The following is a 20,876-nucleotide window of genomic DNA, read 5'->3' on the forward strand; positions in this document are numbered from 1 at the left end:
CCTGGTTTTTAGGTGACAGTAGAAGCAGATGCAGAGAGTAGAGGTGTGTGTGTGTGGGGGGGGGGTTAGACTCCATGAATTACCAAATGATTGTTCTGTGCTAGGGACTATACTAGGCATTTCTACATATCATCTCATTTAGACCTCCCAAAGTCCTGGGAAGTAGGGACCATTATTATTAGAAATCAACCCAATTAGGCCCTGGCCATTTGGCTCAGTGGTAGAGCAACAGACAGGCCTGTGGATGTCCCAGGTCTGATTCTTGGTCAGGGCACACAGAAGTGCCCATCTGCTTCTCTACCCCTCCCCCTCTCACTTCTCCCACTCTCTCCTCTCCCCTTCTGTAGCCATGGCTCTATTAGAGCGAGTTGGCCTGGGTGCTGAGGATGGCTCCATGGCCTCTGCCTCAGGTGCTAAAAAAAAAAATGGCTCCAGTTGCAACAGAGTAAGAGCCCCAGATGGGCAGAGCATCAACCCCTAGTGGGTTTGACGGATGAATCCTAGTTGGGGTGCATGCGGGAGTCTGTGTCTGCCTCTCCTACTCTCACTAAATAAATACATACATACATAAAGTAATCCCAATTATAATAGCAAACATAATAAATGTAAATGGCTAAAAGACAAGGATAAGCCCTGGCCAGGTAGCTCAATTGGTTAGAGTCTCTTCCAGATACAGCAGTTGTAGGTTTGATCCCCAGTCAGGGCACATATAATAATAAACCAATGGCCTGACCAAACAGTGGCACAGTGGACAGAGTGTCAGACTGGGACGCGAAGGACCTAGGTTCAAAACCCCAAGGTCGTCGGCTTGATCACGGGCTCACCAGCTTGAGCACAGGGCTGCTGGCTTCAGCGTGGGATCTTAGACATGACTCCATGGTCACTGGCTTGAGCCCAAAGGTCGCTGGTTTGAAGCCCAAGGTTGCTGGCTTGAGCCCAAGATCACTGGCTTAAGAAAGGGGTCACTCACTCTGCTGTACTCCCCCAGGCAAGGCACATATGAGAAAGCAATCAGTGAACAAGCAATCAACAAACAACTAAGATGCTGCAATGAGGAATTGATACGTCTCCTCTCTCTCTCTTCCTGTCTGTCCCTATCTGTCCCTCTCTCTGACTCTCTCCGTCTCTGTCAAAAAAAAAAAAAAAAAGAATAAACCAATGAATGCATAAATAAGTAGAAAAACAAATCTATGTCTATGTCTCTCTCTCTCTCTCCCCCCCCCCCCTTCCTTTCTCTCTAAAAACAATCAATAAATAAAAAACAAGGATGGTAAGCAGCATAAGGAAAGTTTGGGAGTGATGGATCTGTTCATTATCTTCACTGTGATGATAGTTTCATGGGTGTGTACATAAGTTAACACTGATCAAATTGTACACTTTAAATAAGTGCAGTTGACTCTGTGTCGATTGTATCTTAATAAAGCTGTTTTTTAAAAAGAGGAAAAATTGGCCCTGGCCGGTTGGCTCAGCGGTAGAGCGTCAGCCTAGCGTGCGGAGGACCCGGGTTCGATTCCCGGCCAGGGCACATAAGAGAAGCGCCCATTTGCTTCTCCACCCCTCCGCCGCGCCTTCCTCTCTGTCTCTCTCTTCCCCTCCCGCAGCCAAGGCTCCATTGGAGCAAAGATGGCCCGGGTGCTGGGGATGGCTCTGTGGCCTCTGCCCCAGGCGCTAGAGTGGCTCTGGTCGCAACATGGCGACGCCCAGGATGGGCAGAGCATCGCCCCCTGGTGGGCAGAGCGTCGCCCCTGGTGGGTGTGCCGGGTGGATCCCGGTCGGGCGCATGCGGGAGTCTGTCTGACTGTCTCTCCCTGTTTCCAGCTTCAGAAAAATGCAAAAAAAAAAAAAAAAAAAAAAAAAAAGCAAAAAAAATAAATAAATAAATAAAAAGAGGAAAAATTGATTAAACAGAATTTCAAAATTAAATTCCACGTGGCTGAGCTTCTTCTCCCATGGCCTGGTCTCTCCTTGTAAACGGTCCTTCTCCTTTCCTCTAGCACCCCGGGATCCGGGCTGCCCCAACCACACCCTGGGCTCCCCCTCCATCTAGCCTCCCCACCCCGCTGCTCACACTGGTGTCCTCTGTGCTGCCTCTGGGTTCTGTACCCCATGGTGACTCAGCTGCCTTCCTGCTGTACTGGTTCAGACCCTAACACTGTTCATCTCACTCTCTAACTTATCAGCCCAAGTCTGGCCTGGGAGCTCTTGGGGAAGCTGTCTGATTCACCTAGGAGCAGGGTTTCCAAGACACAGGAACACACTTCAGAGAGGCTTATTCTGAAAAGTGCCTACAGACACGGTTTTACTCTTTTAAATCAGGTACCTGTGACTCAACTGTAATTTACATTTGAGTGCCTCAGACCTCAGGGTTTGGTGCTGTTTACACTCAGTGCTGTCCCATACATCCGTATATATGGCTACAGGGCACTTGAAGTATAGTCGGTCCAAATAAAAATGAGTTGTAGACTGACCAGGCAGTGGCACAGTGGATAGAGCGTTGGACTGGGATGCAGAAGACCCAGGTTCGAGACCCTGAGGTCGCAAGTTTGAGCATGGGTTCATCTGGTTTGAGCAAAAGCTCACCAGCTTGGACCCAAGGTCACTGGCTCGAGCAAGGGGTTACTCAGTCTGCTGAAGGCCCACAGTCAAGGCACATATGAGAAAACAATCAATGAACAACTAAGGTGTTGCAACGAAAAACTGATAATTGATGCTTCTCATCTCTCTCCGTTCTTGCCTATCTGTCCCTCTCTCTGACTCTCTCTCTCTCTGTCTCTGAAATAAATAAATAAATAAATAGGAAAAATGAGTTGTAAGTGTAAAATATACAATGGACGCCTGACCAGGCGGTGGCACAGTGGATAGAGCATCAGACTGGGATGCAGAGGACCCAGGTTCCAGACCCCGAGGTCACCAGCTTGAGTGCAGGCTCATCTGGTTTGAGCAAAGTTCACCAGCTTGGATCCAAGGTTGCTGGCTTGAGCAAGGGGTTACTTGGTCTGCTGAAGGCCCGCGGTCAAGGCACATATGAGAAATCAAGCAATGAACAACTAAGGTGTCACAACGAAAAACTGAAAATTGATGCTTCTCATCTCTCTCCGTTCCTGTCTGTCCCTATCTATCCCTCTCTCTGACTCTCTGTCTCTGTAAAAATAAAATAAAGTAAAATAAACTTTTAAAAATATCTCATTAATGACTTTTTATCTTTTTAAATTTTTTTAAATTTTATTTATTGATTTTACAGAGAGAGAATGGGAGAGTACAAGAAGTATCAAGTCATAGTTGCTTCACTTTAGTTGTTCATTGATTGCCTGTTGTATGTGCCTTGACCGGGAAGCCCAGGGCTTCGAACCAGCAACCTCAGCATTCCAAGTCAACAAACACTCCATCCACCGTGCCACCACAGGTCAGGCAATGACTTTTTATCTTAACCACATGTTTAAATAATAATTTAGATACACTAAATAAGTATAGTAAATTTTACTTGCATACTTTTGCTCTCTTAAAAAATGTGGGTACTAGGAACTTTAAAACGATATATGTAGCTTATGTTATATTTCTAGTGGACAGTGATTGGCATATCATAGCCTGTGGGCCAAATCTAACCCGATCCCTGTTTCGGAAAATAATGGTTTTATTGGAGCACAGACACACCCCTTTCATCTCCACTGCCTTCCTGTTACTGTAGCAGAGTAAAGTAGTGACAGAAACCATCCCATCCACAAAGCCTGAAATATTTACTATCTGGTCTTTTACAGAAAAAGTTGCCAACGCTGGCTACACAATGGACTCACCTGAGGAATTTAAGCTTAAACCCAGACTATATCCCAGACTGTACTGTAACTGGTGTTGAGTGTGGCCTGTAGGATTTCTACATTGAGTGTCTCCAGTGAGCAGCCAACGATGAGAACTACTTGATTAAGTAATTCTCAGGACACAGGGATAAAAGAGGAAATTAAGTAATTTCTAATTATTCCCAAGGAGTTTACAGATCAGGCCACAAATTGTGAGCTTTCTGGAAGCCAAAGCAAAAAGGGGAAATTGCTTCAGTGCCTAAGGGGCAAAATAAATTTGGCTATTACAGAGAATAAAATATGCTTCCTGTCATTTATGTTGGGGGCTGCATGACTTATCAAAGGTGATTTCCCTGGGCAAGTGCTGGCTCCCTCTGACCATCTCAACTATCCCATTCAACAGGAGCTGCAGGCCCTAATCAACTAACCGCCAGCATGATGAGACCATGCTGAGCTGTCTGTGCCTCCTCCCAGGGTGTGGGGGTGTCACGCTGCCTCCGCCCCAGGCGGATACAGAAACGTGAGCGGGAAAGGTGCTGGACTTACTGATGAATGGCTTGGAGGAACTTACGCTGGTGTTTCCGAACCCGGGCGTGGTCTGGCTTCTTCACCAGCCTGGTGTGTTTGTAGATGAGCCATGTCTCCCTGAGAACATTAGCAGCGGCATTTTTTACCTGGGGCCAGAGAAAGAGCAGTTCACTATTTTATACATGAGGAAACTGAGGCACATAGACATTAACCTGCCAAAGTCAGCTTGTAAGTTGCACTTGGCTGCCTGGTTCCAGGATTCCTGCTTCTCACCGCATGGCCCATGGCTGGGCTGTGTAACTAGGCACACAGGTGGACACTTGTGGCCATTGCCACATTTCTGCACAGCTCATGAACATTCTCATAATTTGCAGAGTCTGGTGCTGTCTTGTCAGGCACAGGAGTGTAGTGATTTGTGGGCACATAGGTGTGCTTGTGATGTGCAGAAGTAAGGCGGTCAGAGTCTGCCCTTGAGGATCAGGAGGGCGGGTGGCCACATGGGGGGTAGCGTCCTTACCCGCTTAGTAAGCTGTGTGTCCATCATGAAGTTGTGCACATGCTTTTCGGCCTTGGTGAGCTCCAGTTTCCGGGCCACCACAGCCACCACGAGTGCCGTACAGCCAGCCCCCTGCATGAGGAGTGTGGGAGGCACATCAATGTCCTGCTTTATGTGAATCCCAGGCCACAAGCAGGAGAACCTCCCTACTCCAGGGAGCCTGCTCTGGTTCCACCCTTAACTTTACCCTTCAAGCCTGCATTGGCACAGAGTTCACTAACTGCTGATCCCATTAGCTTTATCCATCAAATGTCTAGGGAGCATGTTCTACAAATTAACTCATTTTATCCCAACAACACCTCTTATCTCCACTGGGAAGAGAAGGAAACTGAGCTCGGGGATAAGGACAAAAAACAGGACCTGCAGCACATTCAGGACCAATACCATGGAGAATTTAGAATCTTCCAGGACTTAGAGGTGGGGTGCTGGAAACAGACCAGGCTGACAGGTTATTGAACAGTAATGGGGGTTAGCTGACAAGTAAGAAGGGCAGTGAGAGGGAAGCGCCAGCCAGCTGCCCATGGTGGGGTATCTGCAGAAGGGAAGAGGCAGAGCACAGGCTGCAGCTGGTGGGGAAGTGGGAGAAGGATGCCTCCTCATGTGGCTGCAACCACCCTCCCCAGCATGTCCTAAATGGCAGCCAAACTCTGGCTAGAAAAAGAGGTCAAAGAGGTCTCGCTTGTCTACTTGGGGGCTGCTGGGAGGGACAGAGGGCAGGAGTGAGGCCCCAAGGAGGAAGGAAAGGAAGACAGATGGGGGGCAGCAAAAAGCGACACAGGAGGAAGAATGGGAGGGAGGCAGGAGGTTGTTTTGAGAAGTGGGGTCCAGGGAGCCTAGGACACTGAGGAGGTATCATCAGCCTCAGGAAGTAGGTGGCAGGGGCTGGTGATGGAGCCAGAAGTTGGCTCCCTGACTGCTGGAGGCTGTCCCTGTTTCTTCACAGGCCAGCTGCTTCCTCTGGTGGCTGCTGAGTTCAGGATGGAAGGAGGAGAAACCCTGGCTTGGGCCCTGGGGGCTCGGTGGGGGTGCAGCTGGGCAATCAGTTTTTCTTAGGGGTGGAAGAAAACATTTATGGGGAAGAATGGACAAGGGTCAGGGATACTGTCAAACTGTCCTGATTGGGTCTGGAGGGGTGGGCACAAAGTTACCCTCTAAGGAGAGCCTGTTGAGGGTTACTGATCAGGACGAGGATCTACGAGCCTGTTCTCAGGAAAAGCCCTGTTTAACAGTCTTTTTTTTTTTTAATTTTAACTGCTTTTTAACCTTTTTAATTTATTTATTTTTAATTTATTCACTTTAGAGAGGAAAGGGAGAGACAGAGAGAGAGAGAAGGAGGGAGGAGCTGGAAGCATCAACTCCCATATGTGCCTTGACCAGGCAAGCCCAGGGTTTTGAACCAGCGACCTCAGCATTTCCAGGTCGACACTTTATCCACTGCGCCACCACAGGTCAGGCGAAAAGCCCTGTTGATTGGGGGCAGAACATATTGGAAACCTGCTCGTGGAATACTACACAGGAAGGAAAAAGAACAGCCAACAGATCTGCACAATAGCATGGCACTATGTTGAGCAAAAGATGCCAGGCTCAGAGGAGGCACCACTGGGATGTCTTGAAATTCAAGAATAGGGAGACATGTGTCTGGTGAGATAGTAGAAGGGGACGAGTCCATTGGACAGTGACCAAGATGGGACATACTTGGGCACAGATGGGACAGAGCTAAAAGGGATCCAAGCATGACTGCATGTGTGTGTGCTGGGGCGAGGACTGGGAGCCAGTAGCAGGCTGGACAGGAAACTGTTTTTCTGGCAGGAGCTGCATTCCAGAGAAGACAAAGGCAAAACAGCTTTTCCACTTCACTGAGTGTTTTCTGGATTTAAAGTCCTCACCGTATCTGAGTATTTTTGGTATTGTTTTGTTTATAAAGTTCACTTGCTGGGGGAGGGGCCGATGGATTGTAGTGGATCTTGTTTTTTTCCCTTCCATTGTCACAAAATAACACAAGCAAATGTGGGTGATGCCATTTCACAAGAGGGAACAGCTCAGCCAGGAGAAGGGTGGCCCTCGTGGGGGAGGCAGGAGGAAGTAGACCCCCAGCTTGTACCCAAACAGGAGGGAATGAGAAGTGATCAGGACCAGAGCAACTGGGCTGCAGGCTCCAAGAGATGGTGACAACTAGGGACAATCTACATATAGTGAAGGGGGCTGGGTTGAGCCCCTGCAAAATGGCCCTTCCTTCTGTGGGAGGAAAGGAAACAGTGGTGGGATGGCATTGTGTTTTTGGAAAAACAAATGTTTGTCTCTGTTTGGTACAGCTCATGATAGGGTGAACTCTGTCAGGGGGGGATATGCTGTATAAGTACCGCGCGCTAACCGATTGCGCCACTGGAGCTCCTATGGGGGATATGCAAGGGCCCTGAGCCTTACCATGATGCCGGTGAGCAGGCACACGCCTTTCCCGCAGTAGGTGTGTGGCACCATGTCTCCGTAGCCAATGGAGAGGAAAGTGATGGAGATAAGCCACATGGCCCCCAGGAAGTTGCTGGTAACTTCCTGTTTATCGTGGTACCTGGAGACAGTGGGGAGGGCTGGTCAGCCCACACTGGTCCCTCCTCCATCACACCCTCTGGGGCAGTGACTCAACTGCAGGGAGCCGGTCATTCTGTGCACTCAGTAATAAAGGCACAGTTGCGGGGGCCTGTGTGCTTAGCTTCCCAGGCAGACTCCACAGGGCAGAAGGCACCCACATCCTCCTTTCCAGCCTCCTGTTTGCTCTTTTCTTCCTTGCTCATCCCCAAGCTGCTGCTTGGAACATCTCTCTCCTGGCCCTGGTCACAGGGCAAAGGGGGATCCAGGTGCAGATAGGTTCATGTGTCCACACATGTCCACACAATACTCTACCCAAAGACAGACGTGGACACGGGTGGCCACAGGCACCAGAAGCTGCCGGGAGTGTAGGTGAGGATTCAAGTCAGACACTGGGAAGACCTTCCCCAGACAGTGAGCCCCTGAAGAGAGGGGAGGGCTACTGGGGAAGATCAGAGGTTGAAGGATCATGCTCCAAGACTTGGTAGAAGAAGGGACATCAGTATGTGGAGGGCAGCACCAGTCCCCAGGCCTGAGGTTGACCTGGGGGTAAGGAGGATGGGGACAGCTTGTTCAGCACTGGGGAGAGAACAGGGGCTAAACTTTTGGGGTGTGTGTATAGAGGACAGGTCCCAAAGCCTTGCAAAGGACACTATTTTGTCCCCATCACAGCCTGGCCTGGAACCCTAGCCACACGGGCTAGAAACAGGTTCTACTTATAGTCAGCCCAGGCTGGGAGGTTGAGGGGCTAGTTCTCAAGGTCTGGGGGCAGCTCAAGGTCCTGCTCTAGCCCAGCTTTCAGCCTGCGAAGCCCATTCAGCTTAGGGAAGCTGCTTCCAAATGACCCCTCCTTAGCAGGCCTCTGGCCATCTGAAACCCATGTCAGTGGGTGGGTCAACTGAGGTGGCACAAAGAAGGTGGGCCCCTGGCTGGGGGGATGCTGGGGGAAGGTTGTTTCAGGCAGATAGGGCCGGGGCTAGGGGTTCAAGATGAGGAGGATGTGGAAGGGAAGCCACAATGGGGGCAGGAGTGATGAAGGCCTTAGCAGGTCTGGTGTTTGGGAATCTCCATCCCAATGGGGGGCTTCCAGAAACTGATTCCCATCTTTCACTGAGGTACCTGAGCTCCAAGCTGCCTCAGCCTCCAGCTTTGGGGAGATAGTCATCCCCCACTCAGGAGGCAGGAGCCAAGGGGGGTCCTCTAGCCTTCGGTGGGTGCTGCACCCACCCAAGACCAGGGAGTGGGGGCATGCAGGAGGTGGGGTGGGGTAGGACAGAGCCACAGGGGCAGAGCGAGGCAGGCAAGGGGGCTTCAAGCAGCAATATGGACCAGAATTTAGGATTGGCAGCCTCCATCACCCTGCCCCATTCCCCACCCCTACCTGGAGACCCTGAAATGACCCAACCTGGACCTCAGGGATGCCTGAGGAAGAATGCCCCTCTTCAACTCCCCAGACCCTGATCTTGAGCCCACCCTCACAGGGTGGGGGGTCGGCTGTGGGAACTGGCATGAGGGCACATCAGGGATCCAAGGAGACCCTGTGCAACCCCCAGGTAGTAGGCCTGAATGACAAAAAGAGCTGAGTCCTGGCACCCGTGAGCCCCACGGCAGTCTGCAGGGGAGACTGGATGGGGGGCCTGAAGAGGTGAGGAGTAGGTTTCCAGAGGACAATTCTAGCCCAGGAACCCCCTACCCAGAGAGCCCAATCATAACAGCACCCAACACAGACCCCCCACCACCACCAAAGGCCTTACCCAACTAGGCGCAATGCTGGAGACCCCTGCGGGAAGAGGTATTTCCAGGTCCTGGGAGGCCCAGCAGTGTCCCTCCCTCTCCTGGATCTCCTAACCCCTGGGACTGTTCCAACGGGAAACAAACCCTTGGGAATGCCCTTTTGCCCCTGAAAACCTCAGTTTCCTAATCTGTAACTTGGGTTGATAGCCAGTCTCTTGGGTTCCAGGGCCATTCAGAACAAACCCCAAGCAGGGGTCCTAAAGGCTGGGTCTGTTCTCCTTCACCCCAGACTCTAGACTCCTGGGTCAGCTGCTCGAACAAGACACTAGAGCTAAACCCTTTTCCTTCCCACCCCTTGGAGATAAAGCTCCCAAGGACACCAAGTGGACAGAACCTGAGAATGACCTGCCTCCCACTGTTCTGGGCCTGACTCAATCCCACCTGACTCCAAGCAGGAATGGGTTCTTCTCATGTTCCATGGGCTCCTGCCGGTCCTGGCTACCCTGTCTCACCTCCCCATTCCCTCTCCTCTAGGCAGCTAATCTTAAATTCCTGGTGGGTAGCACGTGGCAGCAACTCTACACACAAAGCTTGGCTGAGGTGGGACTCACATGTGTTCCCTACAGTCCAGCAGGGTGGGCAGAGGGGAGAAGGAGAGCCAGTTAAATTGAAGGGAGACAGGTAGATGCAAGGCATCCCTGTTCCTGCTGCCTCCACTGCCTGGGCCAGAGGTCAGAAGTCAGCTGCACAGAGCAGGGGGTCTGGGAGAAAGTGGGATATGAGCCCCCTGAGGAAAGGTAGGAGGGAGGCATCTGGGGTCCCAAAGGCGTGTGGGTCAGGAGAGGGGCCAGGAGTTCCAGGTTTATGGGACAGTCACTGAGGCCAGGAACTGGGAGGGGGTGGGGGGAAATCAAAGGGATGAAAGAGATGGCAGAGGGAGCCCTGAGTCACTGCAGTTATAGGTGGGCCTGGGGGTCACAGGGTTAGGGGTTGGGTGTCAAGGCACACCTCTCGCAGACTCGCACGGTCCAGGCCGCGATGACCCAGGAGGAGATGCTGAAGACCAGCAGCACGGTGCCTGGACAGATGGTCATGAGCGTCTTCATGACGAAGCGCGTGTTGAAGGTGATCTTGTTGAGGGCCCCGATGCTGCGGGATGAGGCGTCTGTGAAGATCTTGCTGTGCAGCAGCATGACGCGGCCAAGCAAGTAGAGGCGCAGGAACATAGGGACCGACAGCAGCACGTCTACGTCCGCCTCAGCCGCCGCTGGTGCATAGGTGAAGGCCAGCCGTGCTGTCCACGTGAAGCGGTAGTGGCCAGGCACTGGATGGATGGCACACACGGCCAGCTCCAGGGAGATGAGGAGGACACGCTCGCAAGTCATAGCAATGCGCCAGTCATCTGCCCCATTGTCCACCATAAACAGCTGCAGAGGGTGGGCAAGGCAGGCGGCGGTGGGTCTGGTACACAGGTCCAGGCCCCCCAGCAAGAACCAAACTTAAATCCCTCCCACACAACTTTTATGAGAAACGTGGCCTCAGAGGCAAAACTCCTTAGATCCCAGGGTTGGCGACACTTCAAACTAAACACGGGACTGGTGGTCCTCCAAAAGTCAAACACAGGGTGACCAGTGACCCAACCATCCCATCCTAGGTAGGATATGCAAGAGGAATGAAGACACATTCCCACAGATCCTTGTACGTGCACAGCCACAGCAACACTAGTCACAATCGCCAAGGGTAGAAACAACCCAAGTGTCCGTCAACGGATGAGTGGACGAAAATGTGCCCACTCACACAATGGACTATTACACAACCATAAAGAGGAGTGAGGCACTGACACACACTGCAACAGGGATGATGCTTGAAACCTCTTGCTGAGTGACAGAAGACAGACACAAAGGGCCACTCCCAGGGCCGAGGGGGTAATGCAGCCACTGCAGCAGGCCTGGAAGATGGAGCTTTGAGCCAAGAGGATCATTCCTGAGCTTTCAGGTCTCCTGGAATCTGCCTTGGCGGCCCTTAGACTTGTTTAGGACCCATCATCCTTTTCTTGTTTTAGATTCTACCTTTTGGAAGGGGAGTGTCTATCCTCTGCCTGTCCTGCCACTATATTTTGAAAGAAAGTGACTTGTCTGGTTCACAGCTGGAGAAGAATCTTACCTCCATCTCACCCAGAGCTCCTTTAGATGATATATTTTTTTAATACTTTTATTTTTTTTCAAAGATTTTATTTATTCATTATAGGGGGGGAAGAGAGAGAGAGAGAAAGAGAGAAGGGGGGAGCAGGAAGCATCAACTCCCATATGTGCCTTGACCAGGCAAGCCCAGGGTTTTGAACCGGCAACCTCAGCGTTTCCAGGTTGACACTTTATCCTCTGCGCCACCACAGGTCAGGCTAGATGATATTTAAAGAAGACTTCAGACCTAGAGTTGATGGTGAAATGGGTTAAGACTTTGGGGGCTACTGGGATGAAATGAATGCATTTTACATGGGAGGAGGCACAATTTTGGGGGATGGACGAGAGCAGGGGTCCCCAAACTATGGCCCGCTGGCCGCATGCAGCCCCCTGAGGCCATTTATCTGGCCCCCACCGCACTTCCAGAAGGGGCACCTCTTTCATTGGTGGTCAGTGAGAGGAGCATAGTTCCCATTGAAATACTGGTCAGTTGGTTGATTTAAATTTACTTGTTCTTTATTTTAAATATTGTATTTGTTCCCGTTTTGTTTTTTTACTTTAAAATAAGATATGTGCAATGTGCACAGGGATTTGTTCATATTTTTTTTATAGTCTGGCCCTCCAACAGTCTGAGGGACAGTGAACTGGCCCCCAGTGTAAAAAGTTTGGGGACCCCTGCCCTAGAGAGTAGATTGCTATAGACCAGTGGCCGGCAAACCGCGGCTAGCGAGCCATATGCAGTTCAATCAGATTGAAGACGTTTTAGCAAAGGCCAGTTTAGGAGTACCCTAATTAAGTTAATAACAATGTACCTACCTATACAGTTTAAGTTTAAAAAATTTGGCTCTCAAAAGAAATTTCCATCGTTGTACTGTTGATATTTGGCTCTGTTGACTAATGAGTTTGCCGACCACTGCTATAGACTGAATTATTGTTTTCCCTCCAAATCCATGTGTTGAAGCCCTAACTCTCAATGTGATTGTATTTGGAGACAAGCCTTTAAAGAGTTAAATGAGGTCATGAGCGTGGGGCATTAATTCTATAGGAATGGTGTCCTAAGAGGAAGAGGCACCAGGAATACATGCACACAGGAAAAGGCCACGTGAGGGCACAGTAAGAAAGTGACTGCCTACAAGTCAAGAAGAGAGGACTCACCAGGCACCAACCCTGCCAGCACCTGATCTTGGATTTGCTGCCTCCAGACTGTCACAGAATAAATTTCTGTTGTGTAAGCTACTCAGTTGTGCAGCTTTGTTACAGCCCTAGCAAACTCATGCAGTGCTTCATTCTTTTGTTTTTATGGCTGAATAGTAAATAAATGAGTAATACATAAATACAATAATATACTAATAATACAATGAATAGCAATTTCACTGTATGAATGGACTACATTTTGTTTATCCATACACCAGTTAACAGACATCTGAGTTCTTTCCACTGTTTCAGCTATTGCAAATAGGGCTGTTATGAACATCTGTGTACAAGTTTTGCATGAATGTTTTTGTTTCTCTTGGATCTATACCTAGGAGTAGAACTGCTGGGTCATGTGGTAACTCTGTGTTTAACTATTTAACTACTGCCAGACCATTGTCTCCAGTGGCTATACCCTCAGAACTGCTTCCTTTCAGCTGTGTTGTCACTGTACCCCTCTCTGCTACACGCAGCCACATCAAGAGTCCTTCCTGTGGGCCAGACCCTGGTTGTCCCCATAGACATCTACACATGGTGTTACCCAGGCAGGATTTTTCCACACCTATCTCCTGTCAGACTATTAGGGGTCAGAGACTAGAGGAGAGGAGCCAAATATGACAACCTTTGGTGTCCCTGGGACCTGGCACCAGACCCAGATGTCTGCCCTTGGTGGAAACACCTGGCTGACACACCCTGAACTAGACTCAAGCCTGTCCTGATTTTGATTAATTCCCCCAAAGAAGAACAAACTCCCTGGCATGTAATAAATCTTTTAACCATAGGGTCCTATTGAATATAAAAGGAGCCTGGTGCTACAAACACTGGTTCCCACCACTGTAAAACCTCAGAAGACTCCAGGGCTTCATGTGCTCCACATGCACCAGACCCTAGCTCAGCACCCCTGCCCTGTGCTCTCACTAACCCTTTCAATAAAAATGAAAACATAGACACGTGTTCCAGGAAAAATTAAAGTGGTCTAAATGGAGTGTCTTCACAGAGATCTTTTTCTATAAGAAGGCTATTGATCCTTTTATGTTTAGAGGGCTGGGGTTCCAGGTGGCTAGTGTTGGTAGTCTCTGGGGCAGGGAGAGGGGATACTCCAGACTAGCTGGGCACTGACCTGGATCTCCCGGGCATGGTAGAGGACAACCAGACCTAGCAGGATGACTGTGGAGAGGCTGATGAGGCATTTGAGTGCAAATGAGTACAGGGACTCCTGGGCAGAGAGAGAGAGCAGGCAGTAGGATGATGCTGGGGTTGGAGCAGCCCACACTTGGGCATTTTGCTCAGAAATTGATGCTCCTGTCTTGCTCCTTAGGATTGGGCTGAAAGTAAGATAGGTCTAGCACTTTACGGTTTGTGAGGCCTGGTCTCATGTGGGATGAGAACTTCACAGTTTATAATGCCTGGCCTCCTAAAGGCCAAGCATGTCACAATTTATAAGGCTTGGTCTCATGTGGGTACAGTGCTTCATAATTTATAAGGCCTGTAGGCTCCATATGTCACAGTTTATAAGGCCTGGCCTCATGCAGACATAGCACTTCAGAGTGTATAAGGTCAGTTCTCACATAGGCACAGCATTTCACAGTTTGTGGGCTGATAGCCCTGTTCACGCTCTGTCCTCACACACCCTCGGGTAGCACTGGGGGACCCACAACCAGGCTTGTAACCTGGCCCCAACTGCTCAGGGAGTGAAGCTCTTTCCTTGCACCCCACCCAGGCCTTGTTTGGGGCTCCCCAGCCCAGATCTTTCCTGAGAGGGCAAACCCTCCCCTGCCTTTAGCCAGGGTGCAGCCCCTTGGTACAGGCAGGGGAATGGACTGGAGTCTCCACCTCCTCATCTGCAGCCTCCCTGCTACCTTCAAGAGGTGGGCATAGTAGGAACCCTAGGGGCACCTCACCTCCCATCTCCAGGAACCCTTGTATCCCCCCATCCTCCTCTCCCAGGGCTGATGTGCCTTGACCTCATGCCTGAGGGATGGCTAGCAGCCATGTGTGCCAGGCAGGGCCTCTGTGGGGGACTGGGTGGGGCTTCTATGAGGTGCCAAGGGGAAGGGCCATGCCTACCTTGGTGTAGACCCCCCAGGACAGCTCTGTCTCTGTCACCATGACAACGATGCCAAACATGCCAAAGATGAGGGCGTAGTCGCTGAGGCGCTTCCGCTTCTCAAAGAGTACCCTCCGGTGGCCCAGGCGATGGCCCACGTTGGGGGGCTTCCCAGAGCCCCTCTCCCCACCTGCCTCATCCTCTTCATCGTCTTCCTCCTCCTCCTGGTCCTGGAGCTGCCCCCGAGGGCTGCCAGGTGAGAACTGGCCCAGCTCATTCTTGGCCACCACCACCTGGAGGCCTGGGCTATGTGGGGGCTGCAGGGGTTGGCTGGCCTCCGGGTCCGGAAGGTCTCGGGTCAGGGCCCCCGGCCCGCCTCCCAGCGGCCGCCCCCCACAGCCATTGTGGCTGTGGTTGTTCATGACTATGTGGGTGCTGGGGTTGGACTCACTGCAGGCCACCGGGGTCCCGGCATGGCTCAGCAGCTGGGCTCCCACGCTGACCTGCAGGGGCATGGGGGACATGGTCATGCCAACTGAGCAGAGGGCCAGGGAGTATTGCCACCACTCCAGAACATTTTGAGGTTTGGGAGTTCATGAACCCAGAACAGCTGACACATGGGTTTGCTGCCCCAGAAACATCCAAGTCAACCTATGTCCCTCCCCTGCTAAAATCCTCTCATGTCTCCTTATTATCATCACATAAAAACCAAACTCTTGCCTGACCAGGCGGTGGTGCAGTGGATAGAGTGTTGGACTGGGATGTGGAGGACCCAAGTTCGAGACCCCGAGGTCGCCAGCTTGAGTGCGGGTTCATCTGGTTTGAGCAAAGCTCACCAGCTTGGACCCGGGGTCGCTGGCTCAAGCAGGGGGTTGCTTGGTCTGCTGTAGCCCCATGGTCAAGGCACATAGGAGAAAGCAATCAATGAACAACTGGGGTGTCGCAACGAAAAACTAATAATTGATGCTTCTCATCTCTCTCCGTTCCTGTCTGTCCCTGTCTATCCCTCTCTCTGACTCTCTATCTGTGTGTAAAAAACAAACAAACAAAAAACCAAACTCTTCACCATGGCCAGGAGGCCCTCTATGGTCCAGGTTCCACATCCTTCATCTTTCTCAGTCTCCCCAAAGTGACTCCCTTCAAGCACACTAGCTTCCCTATCACCGATCCCAACCAGCTAGGTCCTGCCTTAGGGCCTTTACACATGCTATAACACCTCTGCCAGGAACACTCTCATACCGGACCTTTGCCCACTGATTTCTAGGTCTCCAAGTACCTAGAAAATGCCTAGCACATAGCCAATACTCAGTAAATATTTCTGTATACCTCGAGATGGGATCTGCTGATAGATTTGTTTGGGAAGACTAGGGGCCATATAGATGTGCAGTCGGTAGATGATTCCAACCTAGGCTGGTTTCCTGCTGACAATTTTATTTTAAAGGCAAGCTTTAAAAAAATTTTTTTAATTGATTTTATAGAGAGAGGAAGGGAGAGAGGGAGAGATAGGAACATCAATCTGCTCCTGTATGTGCCCTGACCAGGGATTGAACCAGCAACCTCTGTGCTTCAGGACGATGCTCTAACCAACCAAGCAGGACAGGTTCTTAGACAATTTAACCTCACTCTACTGAGCCTCCAGTTCTTCCCCTTGAGTTGTTCCAAGGTCTTAACACACTTACTTAGGTGTAGGATATGAATGGGGTGACATTATGGATTGAGGCTAAGGCTATAGAGACCCTTAGCTCCCTCCAGCCTGGGAAGATACAGGTCCATGATCTCCAAGCAGATTTCAGGACCAACGTGGCAATCTAGGACTTAACTCTAAGATCCCATAATTGAATCTATAGGGCCTGTGAGCCCTGGCCAGTTGGCTCAGTGGTAGAGCGTCGGCCTGGCGTGCAGGAGTCCTGGGTTCGATTCCCGGCTAGGGCACACAGGAGAAGCACCCATCTGCTTCTTCACCCCTCCCCCTCTCTTCCTCTCTGTCTCTCTCTTCCCTTCCTGCAGCCAAGGCTCCATTGGAGCAAAGTTGGCCCGGGCGCTGAGGATGGCTCCATGGCCTCTGCCTCAGGTGCTAGAATGGCTCTGGTTGCAACAGAGCAAAGCCCCAGATGGGCGGATCATCGCCCCCTGGTGGGCATGCCGGGTGGATCCCGGTTGGGCACATGCAGGAGTCTGTCTGACTGCCTCCCGGTTTCCAGCTTCAGAAAAATACAAAAAAAAAAAAATTTTTTTTTATAAATAAATAAATAAATAAAAATAAAAAAAATAAAAAAAGAATATAGGGCCTGTGAGACATGCTCAGCCACAACCTGTGATGCCAGGCCAGCCTCAGTTTCCCTGCCAGGTGAGGAGCAGACTGCTCAACATCATCAGATTGTGCTCCAGCAGAGGGCTGTAATGTGGGTGTCATGTTCAAGAGCAGGGACCTCAATGATTTTGTCTGGAGTCTGGTCTGGCCCTGGCCGGTTGGCTCAGTGGTAGAGCATCGGTCTGGCATGCGGGGGACCCAGGTTTGATTCCCGGCCAGGGCACATAGGAGAAGTGCCCATTTGCTTCTCCACACCCCCCCCCCTTTCCTCTCTGTCTCTCTCTTCCCCTCCCGCAGCCGAGGCTCCATTGGAGCAAAGATGGCTCGGGCACTGGGGATGGCTCCTTGGCCTCTGCCCCAGGCGCTAGAGTGGCTCTGGTCTCGGCAGAGCGATGCCCTGGAGGGGCAGAGCATCACCCCCTGGTGGGCAGAGCATCGCCCCTGGTGGGCGTGCCGGGTGGATCCCGGGGGTGGATCCCGGTCGGGCGCATGCAGGAGTCTGTCTGACTGTCTCTCCCCGTTTCCAGCTTCAGAAAAAATACAAAAAAAACCCCAAAAAACAAAAAAAACCTGGAGTCTGGTCTGCTGGGTTTTGACTTGCCAGACCCACTACAGCCTACTTCCTCAACCTTGCATGCTACCTGCTATGACCCTGCCATTAACTATCTATCACATATCAGGCTCCATCCTTCACACAAATTTTCTCCTAAATCCTCACAATACTCCCAAAAAGGGGGTCCTGGTATTTGGACAGCTTTATGGCTGGGAAAACTGAGAAACCATGCTGTGAAGGGACTATCTCCTTACAGGGCAGATTCTGGACCAGACTGCCTGGGTGGAATTCTCCCAACAGGCCTGGCAGCAGTGGGCAGTGTGCCAAGTGGTGATCCCTTTGAAAAGGCCAAACCAGCATGACTGAGGGCCTGGTGTGGGGGGGACTATATGCACAGACAGGACATCTCCCTGGCTCTAAAACTATGCTCTGGGGGTGACAGTTGTGTAAACTGTCAAGGACATGCTAAGATGAGCCATGCATGTGAGTCGGACATTGGTGACCTTTGTCAAAGTGTCCACCCCGTGCATCACAGGACCAACTGTGCCTTTGTCCAGTGCCCCCCCCCCAAGATTGGGTCTGTACTACTCACTACATGCCCCCGGGTGCTGGTATCAGCACACCAAAGTGTAAGAAATAATCTTTCCATGGTGAGTGACCTCATGAGTCTTAGAACACGTTCCTTCTTCGCCATTCCCCATCATCACATCAACCAGGCTGTCGCCACCTGTGGCCTGATCATTCACAATTTATAGAGCGTGGCCTCTTGCAGGCCCAGCATCTCACTGGTTACATGAATTGGTCTCCTGCAGGCCTAGTACTTCATAGTTTATAAGGCCTAGCCTCCTGCAGGCTTGGCACTTTACAGTATATAAGGCATGGCCTCACTTGGGCCCAGTACATTACAGTTTATAAGGCCTGGCCTCCTACAAACTTTGCACTGTACAGTTTATATGGGCTGGTCTCCTAGAGGCCCAGCACTTCATAGTTTATAAGGCCTGGCCTCCTGTGGACTAGGCACTTCGCAGTTTCTAAGGCTGACCTTGGCTCTGATATCCCTTTCTCTGTCCTCACAAACACTTGGGTGCTGCTCTCCTCCTGAGCTGGAGCCCCTGCCCACTACCCTGAGGGCTACTGGCTGCTAAGCAGGTCTGAGAGCTTGTCAGCAGAGCAACTCCAGAGCCTGCCCTCATCTGGGAGAGTGGGAAACCCCAAGCACCCCTCTCACTATCCTTCCTCAAAGTTCAGGTTCTTGCTGGGGGGCCTGGGGGGGGGGACAGACGGGATAAGTGAACGGCCTGGTAGACAGGATGAGAAGGGGGCGGGGGCCTGGCAGATGACCTTCGGAAATGCACCAATGAAGATGCAATTTGGGGATGTGACTCAGCCACCCTACGCACAGGCCAAATTCAGCCATTTGTCGGCCATGATCCTCCCCGCCTGGCAGCCGAGTCCTAAAGTGCCCTGGACAGGGTGGGGGTGGGGAAGTGGGGACAGGCGGCAGGTGGCTTCTGTGAGAGCAGAGGGGTGGAGGTACATCATATTAACATGTACCTAGTACTTCTTGTGGGCTGAGCTCTTTATCAGAATTATCACTTTAATCCCCATTGCCACTCGCCAAGGCAGGTGGCATCCCTGACCCCATTTTATAGACAGGGCAACAAGGCTCAGAGAGTTTCAGTACCTTGTCCAAGGTCACTCAGCTAGGAAGGGCAGGGACTAAAGTCAGTGCCAACTGGGGGGCGGGGGGGCAGCAGTTGCAGGGTCTTCCTGGCTCCCTCTTGAAGAGCCATCATCTGTAGCAGGAAACAGTGTGTCCCTGCCCTTGAGGGGCCCCAGAGCTCAGGGCACAGGTATGGTGGGTGCCTGACGCTCTCCCAGGACCTCACAAGAAACAGAACAACAAAGTGGTCTGTCAGACTCCATGGAGGCATCCTTTTTCTAAAGGCTGAGTGGGACCAGAAGGACCTGGAAACAAGAGACCCTTCCATTTCCCAGGGATATGTTCCCCTCTCCCACTGTGACCTCAGGGATTTCTAGAGAATCAGGATGTCCATTAAAGGGTGTTTTGGGGGGGGGTAATGTCTCCCAAGTTCTTGAGAGAGCTCCCCTAAATGGTGAGGAACACCCTGTGGGCTGCATTCCATTTTGAGGGGTCCTGGAACACCAAAATTGTCAAATATGTCTGCAGCATGAGACCTTCTCAAAGGCCAGGGAAGGAGGATGAGCAGAGCCCTCTTCCACACCATCCCAGGAGACACTGTGGGAATCTTATGAACCAAGTAAGGACAGGGGGCACCCAGGAAGGCTCTTAAGGAGCTGAGAAAGGTGGGAAGGTGACAGGGAGCAGGGGGCTCTCCCACCCAAAAGGAAGACAAAGAAACCCACCAGACCCTGAAGGCACTCGAATGAGCCCCTTTATGAGTGACACGTTGGTTGCAGGGGCTGCGCAGAGGGACCCTCTAGTATCCCAGCCAGGGCAAAATTACCTCCTCAGCTGCCTCTTCAGCAAAGAGGCATTTTGGTGCCCACTCAGCAGGGTAGGTGACCAGATCTCATGTGGAAAATCTTAGTATGTGGCTATGGGTACACCCGTCACAGTGTCGCTGCTCAAAGTGAAGCTCTGTCCTGCAGAGGTGGACCAGGAGAAGGTGACTCCTGCCCCTTCAGTCCCCAAGGTAGAAACTGCTGTGGGGCAAAATACCCACCACACCACTCACTCCCAGGAACCACAGCCAGAGCAGCACATAGAGGAACCTTTCAGGATGTATGGACAAGTCATGGGTTGTGTGTCTCTGTGGAGCTGGGGAAGGACCCTGGGTCACCCCCCGCCCCATTCCAGCACTCTTGAGACCCTAACTATGCAGGGTGGGCAGGATTCACTTACCCTTTTGCCCATGGACTGCCCAGCAAGGATGCAGTGAGGCACTGGCTGACTGCCTGATTCCCCCAGGCATACCCCCACCCCATAAGGAACCTGCCAGCAGCCAGCAGGGTGCAATTAGCCTGCCCTGCCCTCCACAGTCTGGCTCCATTAGTGCCTTCTTCACATCTCCATCAGCTTCTCCCACTCGGCCCCAGCCTCTAGCACTCACATCTATGGGCCGCCCTGCAGGATAGCGGGCAGTGCTCTGTGCGGGGTACCCCGATCTCTGTCCAAAAAAAGCTGGGCTTCTTGACCCCTACTCGGATGCCCTGACTGCTGAATCCAGAGACTAGTAGTGAGGGTCTCCTTCCTCCCATTACCAAGTCAGTCTCGGGTCACTGCATCCTCCCTGAGAGCTCCTCCCACTGTACCTATGGAGTTTGGAGACTCACCTCCCCAAAGAGAAACCAGCACCCTCCCCCTCCGAGACTCGTCACTCACCCTGGCAGTGTACAGACATCCCCTTCCCTGTGTAC

The 20,876-nt window shown here is 51.5% G+C and overlaps 1 protein-coding gene across 5 annotated transcripts in view; it reads right to left on the reverse strand.

Annotated features, from left to right (window-relative positions):
• Positions 1–20,876, reverse strand: part of KCNN1 (potassium calcium-activated channel subfamily N member 1) — a 29,069-nt gene that overhangs the window by 7,928 nt on the left and 265 nt on the right. For 2 of the 5 annotated variants that reach the window (XR_010728266.1, XM_066253286.1), the window contains exons 2-7: positions 14,631–15,113; positions 13,684–13,779; positions 10,201–10,619; positions 7,300–7,441; positions 4,837–4,947; positions 4,363–4,465 (exon numbers count right to left, since the gene is read on the reverse strand). Coding sequence is in view for 4 of the 5 variants with exons in the window: in XM_066253286.1 (XP_066109383.1) it covers positions 4,363–4,465; positions 4,837–4,947; positions 7,300–7,441; positions 10,201–10,619; positions 13,684–13,779; positions 14,631–15,113 (1,354 nt within the window). In the remaining variant the exon portion in view is untranslated. Of the gene's footprint in view, positions 1–4,337; positions 4,466–4,836; positions 4,948–7,299; positions 7,442–10,200; positions 10,620–13,683; positions 13,780–14,630; positions 15,114–19,158; positions 19,296–20,876 lie in introns of those variants that run through there. The other 3 variants (XM_066253283.1, XM_066253284.1, XM_066253285.1) reach the window with 2 other exon arrangements.

The sequence above is a fragment of the Saccopteryx bilineata genome, chromosome 1 (genome assembly GCF_036850765.1).
Source record: "Saccopteryx bilineata isolate mSacBil1 chromosome 1, mSacBil1_pri_phased_curated, whole genome shotgun sequence".
Lineage (NCBI taxonomy): Eukaryota > Metazoa > Chordata > Mammalia > Chiroptera > Emballonuridae > Saccopteryx > Saccopteryx bilineata.